Source organism: Poecilia mexicana, unplaced genomic scaffold (assembly GCF_051168715.1).
Source record: "Poecilia mexicana isolate PSO_F unplaced genomic scaffold, ASM5116871v1 scaffold_23, whole genome shotgun sequence".
NCBI lineage: Eukaryota > Metazoa > Chordata > Actinopteri > Cyprinodontiformes > Poeciliidae > Poecilia > Poecilia mexicana.
Window position 1 is genome coordinate 1,829,737 of NW_028263392.1, and position 20,467 is coordinate 1,850,203.

The 20,467-nt window shown below is 39.0% G+C and overlaps 2 protein-coding genes across 2 annotated transcripts; one reads left to right on the forward strand and one right to left on the reverse strand.

Annotated features, from left to right (window-relative positions):
* The first annotated feature begins 224 nt into the window (after positions 1–224).
* On the forward strand, positions 225–8,687 carry ddx51 (DEAD (Asp-Glu-Ala-Asp) box polypeptide 51). Its single transcript, XM_015004037.2, has 16 exons — positions 225–461; positions 725–1,059; positions 2,773–2,909; positions 3,003–3,153; positions 3,647–3,792; positions 3,877–3,948; positions 4,024–4,130; positions 4,853–4,961; positions 5,055–5,200; positions 6,235–6,427; positions 6,514–6,629; positions 6,715–6,831; positions 7,776–7,877; positions 7,972–8,035; positions 8,313–8,447; positions 8,543–8,687. Exons 1-16 carry the CDS (start codon positions 439–441, stop codon positions 8,561–8,563), a joined length of 1,974 nt encoding a protein of 657 aa, XP_014859523.2. The 5' UTR covers positions 225–438; the 3' UTR covers positions 8,564–8,687.
* A 1,102-nt stretch (positions 8,688–9,789) lies between these two features.
* On the reverse strand, positions 9,790–19,838 carry LOC106928036 (plexin-C1-like). Its single transcript, XM_088003057.1, has 16 exons — positions 18,844–19,838; positions 17,820–17,948; positions 17,259–17,393; positions 17,078–17,172; positions 16,894–16,999; positions 16,653–16,815; positions 15,386–15,473; positions 15,033–15,108; positions 14,811–14,852; positions 14,561–14,691; positions 14,189–14,368; positions 13,194–13,317; positions 12,046–12,216; positions 11,795–11,965; positions 11,457–11,556; positions 9,790–11,284 (listed from the first exon to the last, which is right to left on the reverse strand). The coding sequence occupies exons 1-16, from the start codon at positions 19,783–19,785 to the stop codon at positions 11,238–11,240; spliced, it is 2,700 nt and encodes an 899-aa protein (XP_087859183.1). The 5' UTR covers positions 19,786–19,838; the 3' UTR covers positions 9,790–11,237.
* Between the last annotated feature and the right edge of the window lie 629 nt (positions 19,839–20,467).

A 20,467-nucleotide genomic window follows, 5' to 3' on the forward strand; every position in this document is an offset into this window, starting at 1 on the left:
ACCACACACGGTGGTGGGAAAAATAAGGATGTAATATTTTTGGAATGACTATTTATGTTTTGTCTTCTAATATCAAATGTCATAATAAGTCAAATATGAGCTCATAAAATCTGTAGTTATATTTATTATTAATCTCAATAAATAGATAAGTATCAAGAGTTAGTGGTTAGCCGGTTAGTCGCGTCCAGAAGATCGTCAAACAAGTGCGACGGACTTGGTTGCGTCATAAGCACGCGTTTGACGCACGTGAATAAGAAAGAGAATAACACAAAGTATGGCGGCGTTTTTCTTAAACTAGGACAGGAACTATTTGAAAGAGGAGCAAGTATTGGGTCTTATTGAGTCGAAGTAGTTGGTGACTTTTCTAGGAGACATACGCTGCTATTGGTCGTTTGAATGGGATTGTTTTAATCTAAATGCTTTGGTCTTCCAGCAGAAATGTCTCTGTTTCTTGTCAACAGGTAAGTACAACCTGTTAGTCCTGGAGCATCTTATGTCAGACTGGGTCAATTTCTAGTTAGTACACATAATACAACTAAATAAGAAAATAGAACATCAGCTAGGACTGTTAATATCAAAAACTGATACAACAAATGTTTTGTAGCTTTTGAATAGAACAACATTGTAACCAACAGAAATCAAATATCGACCTACTGAAGAGTTTATAAGTTTGTAGTATTGAAAGCAGCCTGTAGTTGTAACATCAGTTTATTCGTCTTTTCAGGTATCTTGGAGACGACGAGGACGGCGTCATCTCCAAGGTGTCCCATTCCCAAGCGCTGCTGACCAAACTGCAGCAGAAGGTGAAACAGAAGCAAAGACAGAGTTTAGCAAAGCAGAGAGAACGGACTGGTGAAGAAGAAACCGAGCAGCAGGAAGTTCCGTCAGAGACCAAAGACGAGAAACGAAGCAGTGAAAAGCATCAACAGCAGCAGAAGAAGAAGAAGAGGAAATCAACAGCGGGAGTTTTGCTTGATGCAGACTCTAACAGCTCTGAGCCTGCGGGGAAAAAGAAGAGAAAGGGAGCTGAGGATAAGAACCAGACGAGTCAGGAATCGGGTGGGATTTTCTCTCTCTTCATTAGGCTCACATGTTTCAGATTACTTTAATTTTTTTTATTACTATGCTGTCTCTGGGCCCTGGTTGATTTAAAGTGTTAGTCATTCTCATGAATGACTAACACTTAAAAATCAATGTTGAAGAGATCCCAGTCTGAAAGACGTCCGTTCAGCAGACCAACTGGAACTAACTACTAGCAACTGTTTCGCCACAAACAGATGGAACTAACAAGAATAAACACTAGGGATGCACAATATTGGATTTTTGGTCAATAGCCGATATGCTGATATTCTAAAACCCATTTTGCTGATAACCGATACCAATATTTTTTCCTATACCTACTTACTGAAACTATATGGCTTTCTCTACTGTGGAATTAAAATGTTGCATTATCTTTGTCAGTTTCACCTGCTTCCAAATGCAAATTTATCTAAAAAGGAGGCTGAAAATGTTCAGTAAAACATTGTTTTACTGAACATAATGTCAGTTGAGTAAAACTCAACTGACATTATGTTTAATGTCAAATTTATCCCTGACATCTGTTCTCTCTAAGCCAATGACAACACTCAAACAGTACACATTTAATGTTGTGCTGTGCTGCAGACGTCACAGTCCTGGTTTTTCATACAAAATGACGTCTTTTATATCAGTGAGTTATGTTGACCGAATGGCCGTAACCCTATTGACCAATACGATACCATGCCGATAATATTGTGCATCCCTAATAAACACCATTAATAACTCCTGACATTCCTTTTCAAAGATTGCCATAAACTAAACACATAATTGTGCAATCCATATTGTGAGACATTATGGATTACAAGTAAACAATAAATATTATATTGTGAGGCAGCTTTGCTTGGAATAGCGTCTCTCTTTCCACCTGCTAAAGTCCCAGTTGTGGATGCAGTGAGTGGATTGAGGTTCCCAGTAGGTTGGATTCAGGTAAATTCAGGTGAACGATGGCTGTGAAATCCTCCACTCTGTTTACTTCTTCCCAGCAGAGCAGGTGTGTTCTAACTGGTCATATCTCTATTACAGCAAACAGGAAGTGTCTCTGCTGTTTGTACTCCCCCTGCTGGCTGTGAGAGGCTGTGGGTGTCCCCCTGTAGCATTTCCATAAAAAGGGACGACCTGGGTAGATGACTTCAAAGACATCAGATCATATTGCTTAGCATGTTTACCATAAAGGTCTCGTATTAGAGCACGTCTCTCCATCTGGGTCCATCTTCAGAACTTTATCCTGCTTGAAGCACCAAATGTAGCAGGTTAACACCAGTTCTTTTATGGTCAGAATACAGGAAGGACGACAAAAGGCTTCCATGTGACTGAACTGTGGAAGTCATCTGGTTCGTTGTCACATGAATGCTTGGGCATTGTTTTTGTCACTTTTTTCCTTTATTTAACCAGGTAAAACTCAACTGAGCTCCAGATCTGTTTTGCAAGAGGGCAGAAAATCAGCAAAATGTTGTTATGATGTTGCGTTCTCCCTGATTGTCTCCCTGAGGTGCAACAAACCCAGAACATGTGTAAAATGTTTGACCTCTTGCTCCCAGTGAAACTAGTTGATGCTGATATTTCTAGCAATACACATTGGACAGAAGAAACAAAAGTTGTTTGAATGTTCTGTCTGTCACACAGTAATGCTTTGATGTCTTCTTACTTTTTGTGTAACTTTTCTTCCATTAATGTCATTTTATCTTTGGATCTCAGGTCAGTCAGTGGTGGGTGCTTCTCCAGAGAGCTGCAGGTGTGAAACGGAGCGGGAAGTGGAAGAGCCAAACAAGGACTCGTCTGCAGCGACAGGATTCCGTGTCCTCGGCGGTTTTGAAAGCAGACCTGTCCATAAGGTACGATAGTATCGGGGGAGGGGGGACCCCTAACCCTAACCCAGTAAAATAAGGATTCCTGCCATTTATTCCACATTCTTTGTTTTTCTCCAGGCAAAGCGGGTCCTGCCTCAGTGGCTCGCTGAGCCCGACGTCATTCACAGAGACATTAAATGCAACCTGGTTCCTGTCTCCTCTGTTTCTGGGGTTTCTGCTCAGCTCCTCAGGAAACTGGAGGCGAATGGAATCCAGCACTTTTTTCCAGGTACGGTAGATTCACCCAGGGGTCAGCTGGGGCTATTTGTAGGTTACTTTGGGAAGCAGCTATTGACAATGAAGCCTGTGATTTGATTCATCATAGCTCTGTTTATTAACTTCAACCCTGTAGATCGGAAATGACTTGCAGTGAGAGAGAAAGTGGCCATGTAAGAATCCCCAGGGCCTCAGTTACATTGTTTTAACCAAGTTATAAGCAAACTCACTATTACTGTTATTTTATTTCATGTTTGCCTTTTTTACTTCCTAATGATTATAAGAAATGCAACCTGTGAGTACAATCATCCAGTCTAACCAAATATGGCCTAGTTAAAGTATCAAGCAGTGTCAGACATGTGATGGTAAAGTGGTGCAGTATGACTGGAACAGATGTTTCAGTCCAGGCCTCATGAGCTTTTCTACCACTCTGTCCTCATTTTACTTAATAAAAGTGGTTGATCGTTCACCGTCCAAGTCATAATCCTGCTGTGATCTGTTTTCAGTGCAGGCAGAGGTGATCCCGGCCATATTGGAGGGCGCTCAGCACGGATTTCTGATTGGTCGAGGAGGCTACAGACCCAGAGACCTCTGTGTTTCTGCACCAACAGGCAGCGGAAAAACTCTGGCCTTTGTCATTCCTGTCATTCAGGTGAGCAGCCAGCATTTCCTCTGCGGTGCTTTGATCAAGCATTGCTGGTGCAGGTTTCCCAGCGACGTGTGTGTTTCCTGGCAGGTTCTGATGGAGCGGACGGTGTGTGAGATCCGGGCTCTGGCCGTGCTGCCAACCAAAGAGCTCGCCCAGCAGGTCGGAACGTCCTAATCATTTCTGCACATTCTTAAACCCTCACAGTGTTCTGACCTTAATGTGTGTCTGGTTCAGGTCTACAAAGTGTTTGCGTCGTACGCCGAAGGAACTCCTGTGAAAGTGGTCATGCTGGGGGGTCAGAGGTCATTTGCTGCAGAGTGCGCTTCGCTTTCGGAGCAACGGTGAGGACGGCAAACTAAGAGCAAGTCTTCATTTATTGGTTTGAGCCTTAAATATAATGTAATGAACGTTTTCAAGCTGAGTAACTTTAAAGGGGCAGTGTTCTGTAAAACTGAAATTTTTTTGCTTCTCATTATGTTATGATGTTATTCCCTCATCAAAAAATACCTGGAGTTTTGCCTTGATTCTTTCATCCATGTTTGAGAAATCCTTTAATCTCCATGGCAACAATTCAGCTGTACAAAACGGCTGGTTGGACTTAGCCCCGCCTTCAAGGACAAAACACCTCCTCTGAGCTGCAGTTTCCAAGCTCTGTGGTTTTCTTCCGCCTCACAGAGCTCCTCTCCCCCTTTCAGCTCCTTCAGACTAGCCAGCAGCAATTAGCCAACATCTGGTGGAACTGTTCATCTGTTGAGCTCATTATAGGAGCTACTGCTCAGTGAAACGCTGGTAAAAACTTTAAGGATTAATAGAGGAGCCATGTTGTGATGACTTCCTGAAGGCGGAGTTTCAGAAAGAGTAGGATTTTCTTAAAGAGACGGAGGCCCAATTTCAAGATGTTTTATTACAAAGTCAAATGTATCATGTTTGGTATGTGCAGAATTTTTATAACTTCTTGATTAGTGCTACAAAATGGCATTTTGTGCCTGGAAAATATACAATAGTGCCCATTTAAAAAAGCAGTATTGCAAATCCAAATCCGACAACCTGCTGTCTGTTTCAGAGGCAGTGTGAGGTGCAGCACAGCAGACATAGTCGTCGTAACTCCAGGTCGACTAGTCGATCACATCAGCAAAAACCCAGGCTTCTGCCTGGAACATCTCCGGTTTCTGGTAGGTTCCTAAAAATCCCAGTATTCTCGCTGCATAGAGCAGATCTTTGCTTTCTGATGTTATGCTGCGTCTGTTTTTCTGTCTGCGTCTCAGATAATCGACGAGGCCGACAGGATGATCGACAGCATGCACCAGTTGTGGCTCAGCCAGGTGCTGAAGGCGGTGTACTGCTCAGCGGCTGGACCAGAGGACAGAACCCTGTTCAGGAGGACGAAGCCGGGATGCATCACAGCAGCCAGGTGGGTCAGACAACAGCAGCAGTCTGTCTGCATGCAGCATTCAGGTGAAGGTTTATTCACAGATTATTCAGAGTTACCACAGAGATCCCAGTTTAAAATGTCATGAATGTTCAGATGTGAGTCCTGGAATTAATTCTGTTAAATTGTTTTACTTACTACAGTGAAGAGGCTTGGAGGAGAACATGAAGTTTACTTGACATTTTCATCCTCGGCTTTATTTAAGATCATTTCCACCTGATCACAAGGGGTTACAAAAAATATAGATTTTGGAAGTTATCTATGTTTTTTCAACTGCATTAGGATTATTTTGCTCCTCTGAATCCAAAAATAACAAATTTTTCTCAATCAGTTCAAGTTTTTATTTATTTTATTTTATTTTTTTTATTTTGATAAATCTGACCTTCTGACTAAATTGATGACATTTTTGTGACATTATCAGACCATTTCTGTTAATATTTCTCATCTCAAGGTTTTAGGAGAAATAATTTTTTAATATAAAGTGTGTTAATTAAATGTTACAAACTTGGATTTCTGTAAATTGAATAATAAACACTGATCAGGGTAAGTACATGTGAATTGATCATCAGGTCTTCATTGTGTAAAATTCTCCGTCTCTTCCCTGTCCTGATGAATCTCTCCTCCTGCTCATCACTCATTGATCAGATTCTCCAGATGTGAGAACAAGTCCTGCATGTTGATGCTCTTGTTGCTCCATAGTTCAGAAAGTTGACCTGATTGAGCAAAACCAATGTGATTTTTGGATTCAGCTCATCAAAATGACCCTAAAGCTCCAGACAATTTCTTTGGCTGTTGACCAGGGTTATCTACCTCAAAGTAATAATAAAATAAATCGATTACTCTATCAATCCAGATTTCTAAGCTAATGTATGGCTGCGGCCTGAGCATTTTGGCACAAAATGCTGTTAAACAGTTGTAATGTCAGAGGACTGGTGGTTTCTTCTGTAATAGATTGAGTCGTGTTGTTAGTGAAGCGTATACATCGTGGCCTCACGTCGCGCTGCGTCTCGTCTCAGTCTGTCTCCAGGTCAGATGCCACTCCAGAAGCTGCTCTTTTCCGCCACGCTCACCCAGAACCCGGAGAAGCTGCAGCAGCTGGGCCTCCACCAGCCCCAGCTCTTCAGCTCCGTTCACTCCCCCTCCAGCAGCACGACGCCAGCAGAGCCCACCCACAAACACGAGCGCTTCGACTTCCCCCAGGGCCTCACGGTGAGACGCTGCCTTTTGACTTGAAGGGCAAACCGATAACTGGAGCTGGAGAGTGAAACTCTGACATGATTCCTCTTGGTCTGCAGGAGTTTTATGTTCCATGTACAATGAACAAGAAGCCACTGCTCATCCTTCACTTCGTCCTGTATCTGAAGCTCCGCCCCATCCTCTGTTTCACCAACTCCAGAGAGACGGCACACAGGTTGGACTGACTGACTGACTGACTGACTGGCTGACTGACTCGTGTCTCTCAGTGTGTCGTCTGATCCGTCTCATCTGCTTTCCAGACTCTACTGTTTGGTGAAGCTGTTTGGTGGAGTGCAGGTGGCCGAGTTCTCGTCACGCCTCTCTCCTGGTGAGAGGAAGAAAACCCTGAAGGACTTTGAAAAGGGGAAGATCCAGCTGTGAGTCACAAGCACACTGGATCACTGACATGAGAATCGATCCAGTAACAGAGAGCGAGTCGATTCAGTTTATTCCGATAGCGACGCCAGCATTTCACCACTTACAAAAATAGTTGTTTCAATTCAGTTTCACATGTTCCTGTTGATCTGAGTTATCAAACCGTTCATTAAGCTCAATTTGTCACTCAGATTAGTTGGAAAAGTTTTTACTCAAACTGCATTGAGTCAGTGACGGCAGACGGTTGCTTACAGCAGGTCTTCATGCCAACCATGAATTTAGCGACAGTCGAGAGGAAAAGTCCACTTTAACAGGAAGAAACCTCCAGCAGAACCAGAACCTGACTCGGTACAAGCTGCCGTCTGCTACGACTGACTGGAGGTCTGAGAAGACAGAGCAGGAACAGATGAACTGATGAGGAGAACGTTCTGCGTTAAGGAAATGCAAAACGTTAACAGAAGGAGAGAGAGAATGTTTGTTTTTTGGCAGCATTATCTCAACCAATCCCATCCTCCAGGAAGACGCCACATCCACAACAGAACACCAGGCCAGGGTTAGCTGCTATGGAGAGAGAAAAAAGGAAATAAAACAGAAAGTTAACAGTTGAAATAACATCAAATAGTGTAAGTTAGAGAGAAGAAGAAGTAGTAAGTGAAGGAAAAGTGGTCAGTTTGTCCTGCAGTAGCCTGTGGTTCTGTATTCATTTCCACATGAGCCATGTTGTGATGCTGCAGCTGGTTATTAAAACCTCTCTGCTCTCTGACAGTGTTGAGTTCTTTCATCTTCCTGTTGAGTTGAGAGAGCAAAGCATCCATTTCACATCACTTGCATCCACACAGCAGCACCGAGCCGATGGCGACTTTTCCTGAATCTGACGTCTCTGTTTCTGTGGTCTTGCTTTGTTTGTGCTGCAGCTTGTTTGACCACCTGATCTGTCCTCCTGCAGGCTGATCAGCACAGACGCAGCTGCCAGAGGCATCGACATCAAAGATGTCAAATGTGTGGTCAACTATGACGCCCCGCAGTTCATCAGGACCTACATTCACAGGTCAGCAGCTCCGCTGTCTCATCCCTCAAACTGTCCCTTATGTCCCCGTCTGTCAGAAAGTCATGTTTTTGTCCTGGCGTCTCTCGTCACGTAGGATCGGAAGAACAGCGAGAGCTGGAAAACCTGGACTGGCCTTCACCTTTCTGCTCAGGATTCAGGTACAGTCACTGATCTGGAATGAGAAGAGCTTCATGGAAAGAGGAGAAGAGTGTAGGGAGTTCTGTCAAGAATAAATTAGGACACGCTTACATTTATTACTACTTAAAATATGGTTCATATGGTTAGTAGATGATGATTGAGTTCCTAAGGAGGTTAGCCCTGTTTTAAATTCTGGCCAAAATAACAGTGTCCATGGTTGAAATGACGATCAGTAACAAACTGAGACCAGAGTGAATGCTTCTCTTTAGCGGTTTGAGTTTCTCTTCCCTCCATCAGGAGAATAATTTCCTTCGGATGGTGATGGACGCAGGAAGCCCCGGGATTCAGAGGCAGTTAGTAAAACCAGAATGCCTGAAGGGGATGGAGAAGCAATATGAAGTGGTCCTGCAGGAGCTGGCTGATGTCATCAAGGTTACTGCCTCATTTTACTGTTCAAGTTGCTTCAAACTCTTGTGAATAATATTGATTAAAACACAAACTGTATTTTTCTGTCTTTCTTTCTGCAGGATGAGAAATCAAGACATTGAAGCTTCAAGTCTTCTGCTGCTGTCAGGTTTCACCTGAGCTTCAGTTTTAATGCCGTCTTTGGAAATGATCACAAATGTTTTTTACCCATCAGCTCATTTAATAAAAGCTAATATAATCACTCCAGTTATTTTTAATTTTTCTTCATCTTGAAATTTCATTGCAGAACATTTTTGGGGTTAGTTCTCTTGTTCATCCCAAAGGTGTTCTATGATTCTTTTGAAGGATCCCCGACCATGTTTCTCAGGGTTCACTGTCTTTGTTTCGGTGTTGAACTAAATGGTTTATTAAGATGTTTCTGCAGAACACTGCGGCCTGCTGTAGAGATATTGCAATCATTTGAATCACATGCTCTGGAGCAGAGATCCATGTAGAACACATGCTTGTTTTTTTGGGCATCTTGGGCCCAAAAAACCCATGATGCCCAAATCATGCTCAACCATTTGAAGGTTCAAATGAGTCCACATTCTCTTTTCCAGTACTGTGCCAACGTTGGGCGATTGGACTAATTTATTAATCACAGACTGCTCCCTTCACTGTTTTTTTTTTTTTCCTTCAAGAGCAATTTTTATTTTTTTTAATTTCTTTATTTTGGCCTATGAGTTACTCTCTCATTTACTGTAATAACACTTAATTGAAGCCAAAATGCATACCTCATGGAAAAAAGTAACTAAAGCTGTTTTTGATGCCACATACAAAAACCCTTTGAGTTGTGAAGTTTTTTATTTTATTTTTTATTAGTGTCGATTTATTCACTGTCTTGGTTATCGCCCAACCTTAACCTGTACCTGTTTTCACCAGCAGATGGCAGATTTGCACCAAGCCGTCTCTAGACAAATTACTAAACTAATGTAGGATTAACATTTTTAGCCATTTCTTTGAGAAAAGAAACAAAAACATAGATTTAGTGTATTTTTTATCTAGTGCTACATCTTCTGTTTGATTTGTATATTGTTTTTTTCTACCTAAAGTAAAATGACCATCTTTAATTGATTGGTGAACATATTGCACATATCGGTTGATACCAGAACAAACCATAAGTATCATTGATCTCTTGTAAAAACACTTGACAAATATTTCTCTTTACTTTTATAAAGATAAAAATATAAGTTATTGTTGCTGAGAAGCTTTAAAGGCCACAGTCCAACCAAACATCCAACCATCAGGTCATCCAAAGCTCAGAGGAAGACGGAAAGCACAGCAAACATTTACCACAGTGCCTACAAAATGTGCTCACTGCATTTTATTGGTTTTAATAATCAATAAAATTTACAAAAAAATTCAAATGTTAAAGTGAAAACTGATTTTAACAAGATGACAAATGAGACATGTCACATGAAATAAGTGATAAAGTGCATAAATATTCTCCTCCTTCCAGCCAGTGTTCACAGATGAAATGACAGCGTGTCGTCAGCCTGTCAGGCTGCTTATCTTCAGGTTTCCTCCATTCTTCCTGCTGAACTCTTCCAGTTCTGTCAGGTTGGTGGGGAACAGCTATGAACGGCCATTTTCAAATCCAGCAACCAGTTCTGTTTGGGATTGGTGTCTGGACTTGGACTGGGCCATTCCCGAACCTCCGCCTTGCTGTCTTCAAACCATTTCTGTGTAGCTTCAGCTGGACGCTTTGGTCGTCATGCTGGAAGATAAGTCTTCTTTGAAGCCGTAGCTCTCTGGCAGAGAGGAACTAATTGTCTTCCAGGATTTCTCGATATTTAATTTTACCTTTGTCATTTACAAACTTTCTAGGTTCTATGTTCTTCTCCTTCATGGTCTCTTTGGTCGAGAGGTCGTCAGATCCAGGCTCATCATCACATTGATCATATTCCTTCCATTCTTTGATGGATTGAACTGAACTCAAGATGTTCAGAGCCTTAGAGATTTTTTTTCTATCCATCCCCTGACTGACACACTCACCTGTGTTGACTTGGGTCACTCACTTTGAAGGGGATGAATATTTATGCACTCACTCATTTATACTACATATTTAGAAATATGCTACATACATTTCCAAATATCAACAAGCAAGCATAACATTAGAGGCCAGCATAAAACAAAAAGTATATATTTCTAAAGGATCTAAGATGCATATAAACTTTTTTAGTTTTGCAATATTTTTCAATCTATACAAAAAAATCAAAAGAAAATTATGTCCTTGATCAAATTTTAGATTTCATTGTTGTCCAAAACATGTTATTTGCAATAAGCTGGAATTTTTTTTTGTAAAATACAACATGCAATCTCTGATCAAGATGATTAGATATCAACAGTGGAATTACAGAACAGAATGACTCAGTTCTTTTGATTCAACTGAACAAACACAGCAACAAACTGCTAAGCCTCAGCATCTGGAGATACACACCAGCAGATTACATGTTGTCATGTAAACTGGCAGATTATTTGGTGTGTTACATTAACCAGCTGCAGTTTTCTTCATTATTCTAAACAACAATTGTTTCTATCATAATGGTCTGGTCACTCAGATGCTGTTAGCTTTCTATATGGCAAAAGATATGCAAGAAATGAAAACATGAAAAAGGTTTTCCCTCTTAAAAATTGCAACTCTTCAACATAAAGGTAATTATTGCAAGAAGCTGTATCATATCTAATATCAATGAATCAAACATTTAACAAATTATGTATTTCCTGGAACTCTGAGGAGGAAACAGATGCCAATGATCAGGGCTTGTTCTTCATAGCAAGGCAGTGACAGATGATCACCAGCACTGAAAGACATTCAACGAAGAGATAAAAAAAAAACAGAAACGGTTTTCAGTCACTATTTACATCACATTGACTTGTGAATAGAGGAAAACATCATTAATGAAACTGAGATATATATGAATACTATGGAATACATGTTTAAAACAGTTTTGCAGAAACTTTGAGCAGATTTACCTGCAGTACCACAGGGAACCAGCAGAAGGCGCAGCATCAGAAGGTACTGATCAGTCAGAGGTGGATTCCCCACCTGAACTGTCATTCGTCCATATTTAATCTGGAGGAAAAAATGACAACACTATGTTAAATTATATTTTTGAACAAAAGGTTGTATTTATACAATATGACTTTAGATTTGGCTGCCATTTATATGTAAGAATCACAGCCGTATCAGCATGAAGACTAAACATTTTAATGGCCTAAGCTAAATGACAAGCAGCATTGCTGTAAACTAGGACTGTTTAATGTATCACCACACAAATTTTAGATTTTACATTGCAGATTAAAAATATTACCGTTAACTGAGAAAATTTGACATGAGTTGTGTTTTGAATTTCACAGATGAAATATTTTGCCCCCGTATGTGTTTTATTTTTGCCCTTCATGATGCAGGGGTATTGCCTGCCATCCTTGACGCCCCATACTGATAACTCTTCTGTTGTCATCTCCAGGCCCCAGTCTAGATACTGAAAAGAGCAGAAACAAATTACAACTGAAATTTTCATCACATTTAGATACTAAAAGTAAAGCAAATAAAAAAAGTCACCTGAATCATGACTTGGTCATTGTTTCCTGTCCTCTTTGATATAAATGTGGGAAACTGTGGATCTGGATAGTATCGTATGTCTAAGCAATACAATGTTTCGTTGGCTACTTTCAAATACATGCGACAGTACGGCCAGGCAGTTTGTCCTTCAGGTGTTTCATAGGTGAAATTCTGTAGAGAATTTTAAAACATTCAGTTATTAAATTTAGGATAAGAAGGTGAATGTGTTGGTGACTAAAGTGAACATTGCAATACAACCTAATGTAATAAAATCTTAACAAAATAGGAAAATAATAACTCTAGGACATGAATGTGATGTCAGAGATCATGAAAACTTTTTGATGCAAAGACCAATATGAGTTTTTCTATTACCAACAGAATTACAGTTTTTTTTTAAAATATGGATGGCTGGTTACTAATAATTTAGACATTTCTGCATTAAGAATATTTTTTGTTGGTCTGATATAATATTCTAATATCATGTTTTTTTTGTTTGTTTTTTTTTTTTTTTTTTTGCTTTAACCATGAAATTATCATAAAATAAATAAAGCCTGTTAATTGTCAGTCTGTGGGGCATTAACCTATAAAATGTGTTACCAAGTGAATTGAATTACTGAAATATATTAACTTTTTATTAATTTTCTAATCTATTGAATATGACTAGTTGAGGACTAGTGCCAGAGTGGCTCAGAGGGAAGCTCTCACACAGTTTTGGTAACTGCTGCCATCGAGACAGGTAGGAGGAAAATTACACAGGAGAAAATAACATCTGAAATATCTTGAAATATCCTTCCTGAAAAGGAAAGCATGCAAATTTGTCTGCACAAAAATAGCTAAGGTGCATTTCATTCGACTTATATTTTAAGTCAGCTTTAATTTAGTTTGAATCAAATACAAAGTGGTGCGTATTTTGAATTAAAGAGTTTATGTCCCAACTCAGTTAGAATCAATAAAAGGATTGATAAGGAATCTAACTGATAAGTGAGATCGATAATGGAATCAGTGTTTATAAATTCTAATCAACTCCTAATATATAAATGGTTAGGAAAAATCTCTGTATTAGGCAGTTGCTAAAATGAATGGAAGTCAATACAAAGTCCTAGTAAGTCCTAAAATGCAAACCTATGTGTCTGTGTCCATAAACCCACCTCAGAGTTTTTGTTCTCAGGATCTGCTTCTTCCTGATGGTAATACCTGTGTTGGTAATACCTGTGTATGACCATTTCCACAGAATCCAAATCAGATCCAAAAAGTGTGATCTTCCTCTTCCCACTATATGAGAGAAGAAAATCATTACAGACCTGTAAGAATTATCCACATATGAAATAGTTTGTCTTCACCAGGCCTTTGTTTAATAGGAAATATAATAAAACATAAGCTGCTGAGATGTTCCACTTAAGTATTTTGTAAACATTAGCAACAAACCAACTGTGGAATCATTTTAGATGAATTTATGGTTTCAGGTCTTTTTTAGGATACTTTAACTATCCACTCTCCTTTACAGTTTAACCATTAATCCTTGCTGGTGCTGAATGTATGATCAATACCGACACTGCACTTAAAGAGACACTATATAGGAAACCTTAAAATCATTCGTAATATTTGCATTAAATGAGGCAACACATGCTAACTAGTTTAGAGTTTCAACTCACATTGTGCTGCTGCTTCAATAGTGATCTCTCCTATAATCTATATAATAGATCAGGCTATTTTAATACCCATTATAAAATGTGGATATTTCTGCAATCACATATGGACACTTCTGGTGTCCTTGTAAAGGGAACATCTGTGATTTTTGAGAGGATAGGAAATATATTTGTTCCTCGGAAAAAAGTAAATAAAGAGGGTACACAGCACAAATAAAGTTTCAGGTTTGCCTAAAAAAATAAGCACTTTTAATTTGAGTATTAATTTGATAGAGATTTTTATGAAGCTCTAAACCTCTATCCTCTATCAAATCACAGTATAATATGTCAACATTACCTCTTCTAAAATGTGTCTTTATACCTTAAAGTAAGGTAACAACCTGAGGTTATATGGTTTGTTTGTATATCACTAATGGTGATCATAATCCTGTTAACAATTAATCAATTACTAAATTAGTTTATTATTTTATTCTCTCAGTCCTAAAAGGGATGTATACCTTCTCCAGGTAGTGTTTGGTGAAATGCTGTTACAAGATGGTGCTGACTGGTAGATGATTTCAGCATTGCCATGGCAACTCCCATCAGACAGGACAGCACACACTTTGGCTTCAGCTTCATTGGTTCTTCTGGGAATCTGGAACGTCAGACTCTCACCAGTCTTGTTCCAAACTGGAGATCTAATCAGTCAGACATGTTGGGACAGGGGAAACAACCTAATTTTAGATCTCATATCATAAGAATGAAAATCAGACTCACAAATGTCAAGGCTGACATTCTTTCTGGATCAATTGTTTCCTGAGCCCAACATTTAAAAATGTTTTTACCTGAGCTAGATGTTCATAAATGGTAGATTTAGAGTTGTGACTTACTCCTGTGGTAAACAGTCCATTTCTGCCTGGATCTTGACAGCAATCACATCTGTGAGGTTGTGACCTCTCAAAATAGCATTATTTCTGCCGTAGTAAGACACACGACTGGGAGAGACGGAGATGTTCCCTGGCTGCTGTCAGAAAACACAAAATAAACTGCCTCAATGTTTTAATTTCTCTGGTGTTATTCTGAACTTACTTTATGGTGAGAATCAGAAGAGAGTAGGAAGTTATCCACATTTAGACTCACCACAAGGTTTGCCTTAGAGGAGGACTTTTGGCAAACACTGTCCTACAAAACAAAGAACAGGAACAAATTCAGCAGGTACAAATGTCTGCTTCCATTTTGTAACCTGCTTCTTTTCACCAGTCAGTATTTAACTGTTTCAGGCAGATGTTGGTTTAAAACTCAATACATAACAGGTAAACTTGTAGACTTTCTTTTAAAAACCATCTGAAAAGGTCTGATTACATTCCGCTCTCCTTCACTGTCCCAGGTACAGCGGTTCTCCTTCCAGCCACATCCAGCTCTGATGCACTGCTGACATCTACAGAGAAAACAACATACATGGTCCTCAACATAGTTGTAGTAATACATCAGTGCACAACAATGCTAATAATTATTCTACAAACGGTACAAAAACACACAAAAGATTTCTGTCTTTTTTTCTCATTTTAATTACTTTTTCACATTCACCCAGGCCAGTTTCCTTTCTGTAAATAAATAACTACATTTATCATTTGAAAACTTTTGAGGTTAAGATTTATTTTTGGCTGATTAAAATATCATGGAATTTTCAATCTGTAAAGTGTAAATGAACTTACAAGAGTGAACTTTTAGAACAGTCAAATAGCTGTAGTTGCTTTGTCAGTGTTGTTTTGCTGAATGTAATTTTTACAGTGACATCAAGTTCTGCAAATGAAAAAGTCACAGTAGTTATTTTGACAAAATACTGTATAGTAGGAAACATTTTAATACACCGTACAGCATTGTGCACATATAGACAGTAGGAGGCTATTTTAGTTAGTTAGTTAGTTAGTTAAACATTAAATATATAAATAAGACCAAAGAAGCTGGGAAACCTTACAATTTATACGCTACTGAAATTGTACTTAAACTTCTGTTCAATAAAAGTAAAAGTATTTTTATATGTAAATATTATCAGATGTCACATTGGCTGCATGCAGAGTATAGATAATTCTTCTCAGAGTTTGTGCTTTTGGTTGCAGTAAGGAGCAACATGGAGGTTTGTACTGACATACACTGTAGGACACAGGAAGACTTCACCACTTTAATAGTTTTAGTCTTGGAACTAAATAAACTATTTAGCTCTCACCAAAAATATTTGTTCATTTTGGTGAGAGAACACACACTTGTGTTACACCCAACAAGTAAAAACAAACAAGTAATCTTTGTACTGTTAAGAGTATATAACTCTGGGTAAAGTAGATTTAGTCACTGGTTACCCAGGTAACTGGTTCAGTGTTTCTTACCAGGTAGATTTATCAGATTAGCCTGCTTTGATACAACATAAGGTTACATCAATACGATAGGAAATGAGAGTTTCTTGGCAGAATTTCACTGCATATAAAATTATCTCTTTTTTTAAAGGTACAGTGAAAAATTATTTCTTTTTTGCATCCTTACATTGATGACAGGATGAATAGCAACCAAGCTGATAAATAGTTCTTATCAAGCATTACGACAGATAAGTGAACCCTGAGAGATTTCAACATAGCTGTATGTTAGTCTAGCCTCATGCATACAGTATCAACAAATAACAGTTCACACTGGATTTATCATTCATTTATCACAATGGATAAATGAAATTTGACTGAACAGGTTATCATGTCCTGTCAGAAAGATGGCTTTCACACAAGATTGTACTAATTGAGCTCCATTATGACTTTACTGTCAGCTTTTCCTGCTTTTTAAATATACTGTAATCAAAATTAATGTAAATTTCAGTTTTTATTATTGTGGTTTTCATTTGTAATATTTAATGATAAGCCAGATGATAAATTATGCAAGCCCAGGAGTTTTGCAATGATGTAGGATCAATGACAAATTTATTTACCAAACGTTACTGACCTTTAGCATTAAGATCGTCAGAGAGAATGCAGGTGCATTCTGGGTACTGAGGTTGTGGCTCATTTTGCCTACAAGGCCGTTCAGAGGTTGTAGAGATCTGAGAGGTGAAGTTGGACTGAATCTTCTGTGCCACAGTCAGATGTACTTTAACGACTACTTTGACCTGAGAAAGGAGCAAATAGAAGAAATAAATAACTTTTAGTTCAAACCGAATGAAGTCATCAGTCTGTTATTGATCCACCTCTCCTGTGGAGTCCTTCACAACTCTGTGGGAAATCACTTCCTGTTGGTATTCATCAGGGATGGACAACCAGTCGTCTTTGCAGCCATTTTTACTAAATGTACAGCTGAAATGAAATTCAAATATGTCATTACGACTTTCAGAATTTACTGAAGGATTCAGCTGCACCTGAAGTTTCTCTGACCTTTCCGTAGAGGCACACCAGACACAGAATGGATCCGTACGACAGTCCTCTACTCTCTTGTATTCGTCACAGTTTGACACTGTTACGCGCTTAATCTGGAAGAAAACTCAAAGACTCAGACACACTTTAACACACAGTCTTGTACAAACAACATGAACAACTAAAAAACAAAAATGTTTACCTGTTTTTTACTCTGTAGATATATGTGTTTATGATCCACTGGATCCAGAAGGATTTTTGAAAAAACGTTCTCCTTCCCACTGGCCCTGTAGAGCTCCTTTGGACATGCTGGATGATTGTTCTTGTCCACAGGAAGCTGACAACAGAATAGATAGTTACTATTTTAGTGTTTTTTAATGTGAAACAATTTCAACTGCCTTGTTGCTGAAATATACTAAACAATTAAACTTGATTGATTGTATTGTCTCCGGGGCATCTGGACTCCTGTTGGGTTATGTTTGCTGTGGTAGACTTTGGTTTCTGTTGGTCTTGTGCTGAAAGTTTATTACCTGACTAGATTAATACCACTGTACTGTCCTTCAGTCCAGCCTCTTCTAGTCATTAAAAAACTTCTTGGGGTGCTAATGGGGGCTGTTCGCCCATGGTGCCAAACCGGCTAGGATCTCCTCTGGCTGTGGCTATAATGTAGTAGTGTCACCATCAGTGTGAGAATGTGTGCATGAATGGATGAATGTACTGTTAAGTGAGATGTAGTATCTGTTCCTGAAACACAACCACTGACCTTAATGAGCTGCCCGTTGCTTGTTCCGATGAAGAAAACTGTCCAGCTGTCCTGCTTCACCACCAACACAGAGTTCATGTATTTCTTCTTGAACAGAACAGCCTGCAGTTTCAGAGACTTCGGTTCTGACTAAGAAATAGACACATTATTACATCTGATGAATATTGATAATCTGATAAATATTTTACAAATATAAAATGTTCCTTATAGTCTTTATTAATTGGGCTGAATGTAGGTTGAGTAAATATGGTTATTTGATTTTTGTTTATATTGGTCAAAAAGGCTCATTGAAAAATGTAAGTCCTTCTTGAACATGCATGTCTTCACCTAATAAACAACAATGAAGATGGTTTTATTTGATTTATTTTAAGTTAAAGTCACTGACAGATGATGTGAATGGCTACATGCAAATATTATTCTGAGGAAGGAGAACAACATAAGTTAACATTATACACATTAGTCACTACACCACCTACCAACTGAAACACTGTTACATTAAGTTACCATAGTAACTACAGCAGTAAGTGAAGTTACTACTGGATGACACTCATCCCACTTTGTTCTGCATCACTCCTCTAATTACTGACAGCCTCCTCTGTGGACAACACTGTTACAATTTCCACCCAGGTGTTATTGGCCATTTCCTAGACTCATTTTTACAGTAGTTATAATAATACAAATGTACATAATTCCACACCGCATCATATAAATATTCTTTAAAAGTATCCATGTCTCCTACAGATACAAAACCAGATGGTGGAAGCGGACTAGTTGAAGCAAAATATCAACATGGTTGTCCAAGTTTATTTTCTTTTACAATTAACTTATGACCAATCACAATTATTACAAAATTAGATTAAAATGTTGTAATTTTAATTAAAAATTAAAACTACTTTATACTGGATTGCATAAAATTTTTAGTTGCTTAATGACTTACGCAACTAAAAATCTGAAATATTTAACTATGACAACAAATTAAATTGGAATAAATATGTCTTGCTACACAGCATATACAGCAACTCACCGGGTTGTTTGGCTTGTTCACTGATGTATAAAAGTCAGGATCTGTGTTTGAATCCCTGCTGAGATCAGGACTGATGTCAAACAGCAGCAGCTCAGTGTTTTCTCCTCCTTCATCCACACTGAACACTCCACTCCACAGGACCTGCTGACCACCTGGGACGACCGAGGAGGCCAGCAGTCTGCTGCCTTCACCTCCAGAGGAACTGAGAGTCGCTCCACGAAGAGACTCCAGAGTCTGAGTTTTGTTGGTTTCAGCCTGAAGCCAGATGAGACGGACTTTGTTGGTTTCACCTCCTGATGCCACGTTGGAGAACAGATACACTGTTGAGTTGATCTGGAATCCGTCCACAAAATCTACATCAGCTTCAGTTTGGATCCCAGGTGGACTGCTGCCTGACTGATCAAGTCTAGAAAATAATCCTCCATTCTGTTTCTGATCTGTGTTGTGAAGGTTGATAGTCTTTAAATCAGCGCCACACCTGTCCTCCTCTGTCTTGTCTCTATGGTTCTTTATCGCTGTCAGAATGTAAGTCTCAGTCTGACTTGAATTCTTCTTCACATCCACCAGAAAGCTGACAGACCCACTGCTGCTCCTCTGAGGTCCCATTAGGATGTTTTCACTGGAAACCACCTTATTGATGTTCTCCAGGTCCCGACTCTCACAGTAACATTTTCGTTTTTCATTCACACCACAGCTGATCAATCTGTTCTTAACAAATAAGAACATGTGAATGATAACATTTGAGGGAATCTGAGCTGTCTCAGGTCTCTTGTCGGGATTCAGGTTGACCCACCAATAAAGTGTCTTTACTGTAGCAACATAAAGATTGTTGTTAGCCACGGCCACCTGCTGAATATCCTCTTTAACGGTGAACTCTTGCACCTCCAGACTCCAAGCAGGTTCTCCACAGATGAAGCAGAGCAGACAGAGCAGCAGGATCATCTTGTTCTAAAGGAAGCGGCTCTGAGATAAGGACAGCCTGCAGGTCGGTTTGATTCTCAGAAATGGGGGTAAAAGTGCTGCAACTCTGTTAGATGTGAGAGGGGAGGGAGCTCAGCTTCACGTCATCTTCTCTTGTTGCATTTAAGCCAAAGTCCTGTTTAAAGAATATTGAAGGCAAATTCATCATAAAAGCTTTGTTGTTCAACCTTTTTCATAGATGTATTTTTATGTGCTCACTTTGTTTCTGCATGATTTAACTGAACAGATTTTTATTGAACTGTAAAGTGAAAAAATTATGTTTTGTATTAAAAGTAATTAAAAATCTGGAACTACTGTTTTATTTGATCTGTAGATCTGGAAATTTCTCAGAATTTTTCTTGAGGGATGCAGAGAAATATATTTAAAGATTCATCCAATTTGTCAGTCAAAAACAGATTTTCACATAACGTCGAAGTTAAATGAAATTATTAAAGATCGTAATTCTCCTTGTACTTAAATAGAAAATATAAACCTTTAATCCTGTCACTTTATTGTTCTATAATTTCTTTTTGTTTGTCCCCTTTTTGCTATAAAACACTTCTACTCATGAGATCCAAGCTCTTGTGAGCTCAAAATGCCATAGTTTTTATTCAGATCTGTAACATAAATAGCCAAAAATATGGCCCATTGTCAATATTGCACA

What these genes read in the sequence shown, in the direction of transcription:
- LOC106928036 (XM_088003057.1), bottom strand. Translation starts at nt 19,785, where the DNA reads ATGATCCTGCTGCTCTGTCTGCTCTGCTTCATCTGTGGAGAACCTGCT. An exon ending in ATCTACAGAGTAAAAAACAG is followed by an intron (nt 17,173 to 17,258) that starts GTAAACATTTTT and finishes GTTTTCTTCCAG; the next exon opens with ATTAAGCGCGTAACAGTGTC. An exon ending in ATGGACTGTTTACCACAGGA is followed by an intron (nt 14,369 to 14,560) that starts GTAAGTCACAAC and finishes CTGACTGATTAG; the next exon opens with ATCTCCAGTTTGGAACAAGA.
- ddx51 (XM_015004037.2), top strand. Translation starts at nt 439, where the DNA reads ATGTCTCTGTTTCTTGTCAACAG. An exon ending in CCAGACGAGTCAGGAATCGG is followed by an intron (nt 1,060 to 2,772) that starts GTGGGATTTTCT and finishes TTTGGATCTCAG; the next exon opens with GTCAGTCAGTGGTGGGTGCT. An exon ending in TTGTCATTCCTGTCATTCAG is followed by an intron (nt 3,793 to 3,876) that starts GTGAGCAGCCAG and finishes GTTTCCTGGCAG; the next exon opens with GTTCTGATGGAGCGGACGGT.